Consider the following 6,199-nt stretch of genomic DNA (forward strand, 5'->3'; position numbering starts at 1 on the left):
CAATTTTTTCTTTCCATAATTTGTAATTGATTTAATTTGAATGTTATAGAATTAGTATTTACAGTATATCAGTCTATTATAAAATTAGATGAATAGTATAATTATAAATTAATTGACTTCAATCAACTAATTAATCATTAATTTAATCTAATTATGTCATTTGAATTGATACTCATTAATTATAAATCAATTTTTAATTTAAAATTAAAATTAACAAAGAATTAATTGCTTACAACTCTAAAAAATGCCACGGGTCAATATTTCTTTTAGAAAATATTGTTGTATGTATATATACTATAAATAGATTAAATTCTATTTAAATCTTAAATAACTGATATTATTATTACATTTAACATTCAATAAATTCATAAATCTCTAATGAATATATGCAAGTCGAGAGTTCCGGTATAGCACCCAGAAGGGCTTTGGTGCTCAAGTATGTCGGATATACAGTACATGGCATCAGTGTATTTGTACCTTAAGCGCGCCTTTTAAGCCTATTTTTAATTAGGTTTATCATGAGTAGAAGTAAGAGGATACATTTTTTTGAACATATTATTTTATTGATTATAATTTATTGAAAATGATGAATTTTTTTGGTTGCATATTATATTTAATAGTTATGTTTTTTTAATTTTATAACTTTTAATATATTTTAATTAAATATGTTTAAAAGGATGTGCTAGTAAATGTATTGTTGAAGCAAGCACCCAAATTTGTGATGTTATTATTAACAACAGGTTGTATTCAAGATCCATGTTTTGCGTGAAATGCTACTTAGGCGAACCCGGCCTTAATTTACATTGTTGTTATTAACATACTGTGTTCATGATCTAACATCTCACACCTACAAGCATGAGCTTTGTGAACTACAAAGGACGGTTATCGAGTCATTGGAACATTGGACAATAATTTGGTGATAAGATATTTGGGTTTGTTAAGATTGAAACAAAACAACACATTTACTTAATTTACTTGCATGAAACCAGACCGAACAATATAAACTAGATGAGTTTATTTAAATTTTAAAAAAGTAACTTTAAAATAAATATTTTTTATATAAATATTTTTTTAAAAAATATAAGATTTATTTTTTAAAATAAGAAAAAAAAATTAAATAGAAATAATTTAGACAAACACTAAAAAAAATTAAAAAAATTATTTATTTTATTAAAATAAATACTTATTTCAACAAATAAATTTAAATAACTTATTTATTATTTAATTTTTTACCTAAAAATTAATTTTTAAGTAAGAGGAGACAACATATTATTCCATAAAGTTGTAAAAAAAAATAATTAAAGAAACCGTAAAAAAAATCATTTTCACTTCATCCAAATTCCCAATGCCACACAAAATATAATAAACAAACAGGAAACACAGCACCTGTCAATTTCATTGACACAAATGTCAAACTATTTATTCAAACACGATACATCTTGAATATTGAAATGATTCCATCAACATTTTCCCCCAAATTCATAAACATATAAAATACCAATTTCATTACTTCATACTTCCAAGTTACAAGCATATAATTTTTTTTCTTACTTTTTAATTAGAAAAAGACCACCATCATATATATACATATGATTTCCATAAATTCATTGCAACCTTTGAAATGAAGTTCGTTTATACATGAAATAAAACGTTGGATTGAATCAAAATCCCTGCAAAACGAATCAGTGACTCACACACACGCGCGAATTAAACCCTCCTATATTAAGTAATTTAAACCAAAAATAAAGAAAAAGAAAAAAATTACTGGTTCTTACTCTTATTACTTACGATGAGGGTATATATGTGTACAAAAAAAGTGAAAATGAAAAGATGTTAGAAGAAATATTCATAATTTTTCTTCATTTTTATTTATTTACACGTTAACGAAGGGAGGAACCAGCGAAGGTGGTTCGTAGCAGAACGGCGCCGCGGGGTGCTGCCACTTTTTGAAGACCACTTTTTCCGTCGGCCGTTGTTGTTGCGGCGGATCCTCCTTCTGCGGCGGCAGAGGGAGCGGCGGCGGCGACGAGGCCAGCGGGGACAGCAGCGGGATCGCAACGTTCCACTCGAGGGCGCGGTTTATCTGGAGTGACGACGGGGCGCGGCTCTGAAGGCGGCTGGGCTTCCGGCGGGAGGGGCGGGTTCTGCTGTGAGATTCGGCCATGTGCGGCGGCGCGTGATATCGACGACGAAGAGAGAGAAAGTAAGAGAAGTGTTTTAATGTGTGTGAGAGAGAAAACTGAAAAGTGAAATACGGTGGGTGGGAGTTGAGGTTAAGGGGTATAAATAGAGGGGCGTGCGGTGGTGCACACGTTTGGAATCTTAAACTGAAATGATTAATGCGGCTCGGCTCGGCTCGGATTATCATTATACACGGTGACCGAGGCTTAGATTATTTTTCCCCAGCATATCTCTAAATATATTTTGTTAATAAAACTCTTTTTTTGTTTTACCAACTGCTAGTTAGGAAAATCAAAGTATTAACAAACTATGTGTTAATTTTTAAGTGGAATTTTTAATTTAAATTTTGTGTTAAAAACTAAATCTTTTGCTCTTGTGTGAACCAATGGTCCTTGCATCACGTAAAAACATTCATTATTTTAAAATAAAATAAAAAACAGAAAGACCATTTTAAGTAACATTACAAACATAAATGATTAAAATATATTTTATTTAAAACATATAGGAACAAAACAGAAAAATGTAAGAATGTATCTCCTCCCATCTCAATTAAAAAAGTTAATTAATGAGATTTAATTACATGAATCTCAGTTAATTTTTTTTTCAAATTATTCTTTGTTAAAATTTAGTATCAGACATAAAAAAGTCATTAAAACTAAAATTTTAATTAAATAAAATAATTTTAAAATAATAACAATAAATAAGACAAAATTAATTAAAATTTTATTACTTTTAAGACAAATTTATATAAAAAAATTCTTATATTCGAGACGGAAAGAAAATATATTTTAATCTTTCATTTAACATATTATCTCATTAGACCAAGTTGTATAAGAATCACCTCTAAATTAAAAAAAAAAAAAAAAAACACAGCACAAAAGAGCACAACCAAAGTGCAGCCAAGACTAATCTTATTGAGAGAAAAATGCAAAGATTTTGTAACTCTAAAGATTCACATGTTTTCCCTTGATTCCTAATTACACTCGAGGCACCCAAAGAACACAGTTAGTTCTTCTCCCCTCTTAGTCATCTCTTTATCAAGTCTCATATTAGAACTTAAGCCATGATTCCATCTCTATTTCTTATATATTCCAATTTTATACTGCCTTATATAACAACATTATTAAACAAAGGGAACCCACCCTAACAATATAACAGAAAAGGTAAAACTATAAAACTGAATGTGTCACACCAGTAACAATCTCCACCTTGGCATATTCTGATTTGACTTTGTAAGATCAATCTTGTTGAACATTGTCCTTTCCCAAAGCAACTCAACCTCCTTCAATCTTAAGCAAGTTCAAGCAATGCCTAAACTTGTTTGCAGTGACCACTTTGGTCATAAAATCTGATGGGTTGTCTGAAGTATGAATCTTCCATGTTTGTACTGTTCCATTTGAGAGTATATCTCTAATCCAATACAATCTTATATCAATGTCCTTTGTTCTCTCATGAAACAAGTAATTTCTGAAGAGATGAATAACACTTTGATTGTCACAAAATATACTAATATTTTGTTGAGAAAACCCAACTCATTTACCAAACCCATCAGCCATAGTGCTTCTTTGAAAACTTTTGTAATCCCAATGTACTAAACTACAATGGTGGATAAGGCAGCAACATGCTGTAGAGAAACTTTCCAACTTACTGTATTCCAAATAAGGAAAATGCATATCATGTTAATGATCTCCTTTTGTCACGATCTCCGGCAAAATATGCATCCACATAGCCTTTTGCTCCACCTGAATTTTGACTATCTTTTCCATATTTCAAACTTGTATTAACAAACCCCTTTAGGTATCTTAAAATCTCTTTTACAACCATCCAGTGTTGTTTTCCTAGATCCTTCATAAACCGACTGACTAAATTGATTGCATAGGCGATGTCTTGGTGAGTACACACTATAGCATACATTAGACTGTCTGCAACACTAGCATGTAGCACCTTCTCCATTTCATCGACTTCTTGAGTAGTTTTTGGACAGTCTTCTAGATATAATTTGAAGTGAGCTGGAACAAGGATGCTTACTAGTTTAGCCTCCTTCATCTAGGACCTGTTTAAAACCTTCTCAAGATAACCCCTCTGAGTAATGAGAAGATTTCTAGATTCTTCTCATCTTTCAATCTTCATGCCAAGGATCCTTTTAGCAGGCCCCAAATCCTTCATTTCAAATTTAGCCTACATGATAGAAATCCTCGACCCAAGAGGGTGCACAAACCACCAGCACACCTCCAGAACTATGTCTAAATTCCACCCTTCAGGATATTACCTTGCCAACAAATATCTCACAGTTATAACAACCTTGCAGGACCCACTACTTATTGTTTTGTATTTCTGTTATGTTGTCTGCTATGGGCCAACAGTGCCAATCTATGTCCCCTGTAGAATGATTATAAATACTTAATAGAAATGGAAATAAGGCAAGGATGAATCATATTTTTCTTTAGTAGTTTTGTGTAGTCAATAGCTAGCTCTACCAATTTGGCCCGACCTGCCTTTGGGCCTGATACCATGCCTGAGCATAACACTCAGCAAGCCTCTATCGAACGCCTCAAGTAGGTTGTTATTTGCCTTACTCAGAGCCACCACTCTCTTGCATAGAACCACGTGAACCTTGCCCAAGCCTAATCAACCATGGATAGCAAGATTGACTCTGTTCTGGAGCATCTTGCCATCCTCACAGTCACCCTACTCCCCAGTGCTCATCCCCTCCAGTACTACCCCCCACTCCTCATTCATCTCGTCCCCACATGAAATTGGACATTCAATGCTTTGATGGACAAGATCCCCTTGGGTGGATTTTTAAAATCACCCAATTCTTTGACTACCAAGCAATGCCGGACAACGAATGCTTGATGGTGGCGTTGTTTTACATGAAGGGTCCGACACTCTGCTGGTATCAGGGGATGTTGCAAAACAATCTTTTAACCTCTTGGCCGGTGATGCTACAAGCCCTCGAGTCGCATTTCACGCCCTCCTTCTACGATGACCCTTACAGAGCCTTGTTCAAACTCTCCAACAAAAGGGCATCGTAAATGACTATCTCTCATAATTTAAGCATTTGGCCAATCGGACGGTGGGCCTAGCTCATCCCTTTCTCCTGAGCTACTTCGTATCAAGTCTTGTTCCTGATCTTCGCTGGGAGGTGCAGGTGTTATAACCTCTGTCCTTACCGCAAGCTATAGCGCTTGCCAAGCTCCAAGAAGACAAACTTCTTGATCACTGACGGGGTCCTCGCACTCCCCCACCACCAACACCTACTTCTTTTCCAATGGTCCTTGCTTCAAGCCCAACAACAGGTCCACCTAAGTTACCTGTTCACCGCTTGTCACCTGAGGAGTTGGTCGTTCATTGGGATTGCAGCCTCTGTTACCACTGTGACAATAAATGGGTAACAACCCATTGGTGTAAACCCCATTTACATTTGTTCATCATCGATGATGACTCGAAGCTACAGCCATCCCTTGCCTCTCCTGACTTTCCCACCACACTCTCAGACATCGTAGCCGACAACCCCCCTCTCCTGAGCCTCCATGGAATGTTGGGCATGCCAACTCCGACCTCATTACACTGGACTAACGTATTGCAAGTAATCTATATTGATGTGCTTCCATGTAGTAATGACATGTGCACATGACATGTGTAGCTTTTGAGATTTCCCACAATCACATGTTCTTTGATCCAACCTAACAATGAATTTCCCCATTCGACACCTCTCTCTCATATTCACTATTTCCTTAACTTGAAATTGAAATCTTTGGCGGTCAAACTGTTGAACGAAGTGAGTGTTGGACTTAGTTTATTCTTTGGTGATGAATTTGGCTGCAAGAAGTGTGTAAACTTGTCCGGAGGCGATCATTGCATCAGCCTGAGTCCCACGATCAACAAAATATTTGTTTAACTTCTCATATGTGGCTCTGACCAAGGCTGTGATTGGAAAATTTCGAATTTTTTTAAGCACCGAGTTTAGTGACTCTGCCAAATTAGTGGTCATGTGTCTCCACCATTTTCCGTCATC

At 35.1% G+C, this 6,199-nt stretch overlaps 1 protein-coding gene across 1 annotated transcript; it reads right to left on the bottom strand.

Moving 5' to 3' along the window:
• Nucleotides 1–1,751: 1,751 nt before the first annotated feature.
• Nucleotides 1,752–2,266, bottom strand: LOC102660419 (uncharacterized protein At4g14450, chloroplastic). Its single transcript, XM_006605700.4, has one exon. The coding sequence runs from the start codon at nt 2,162–2,164 to the stop codon at nt 1,874–1,876; it is 291 nt and encodes a 96-aa protein (XP_006605763.2). The 5' UTR covers nt 2,165–2,266; the 3' UTR covers nt 1,752–1,873.
• Between the last annotated feature and the right edge of the window lie 3,933 nt (nt 2,267–6,199).

The sequence above is a fragment of the Glycine max genome, chromosome 20, assembly GCF_000004515.6.
Source record: "Glycine max cultivar Williams 82 chromosome 20, Glycine_max_v4.0, whole genome shotgun sequence".
Classification (NCBI taxonomy): Eukaryota; Viridiplantae; Streptophyta; class Magnoliopsida; order Fabales; family Fabaceae; genus Glycine; species Glycine max.

What these genes read in the sequence shown, in the direction of transcription:
- LOC102660419 (XM_006605700.4), bottom strand. Translation starts at nt 2,164, where the DNA reads ATGGCCGAATCTCACAGCAGAACCCGCCCCTCCCGCCGGAAGCCCAGC.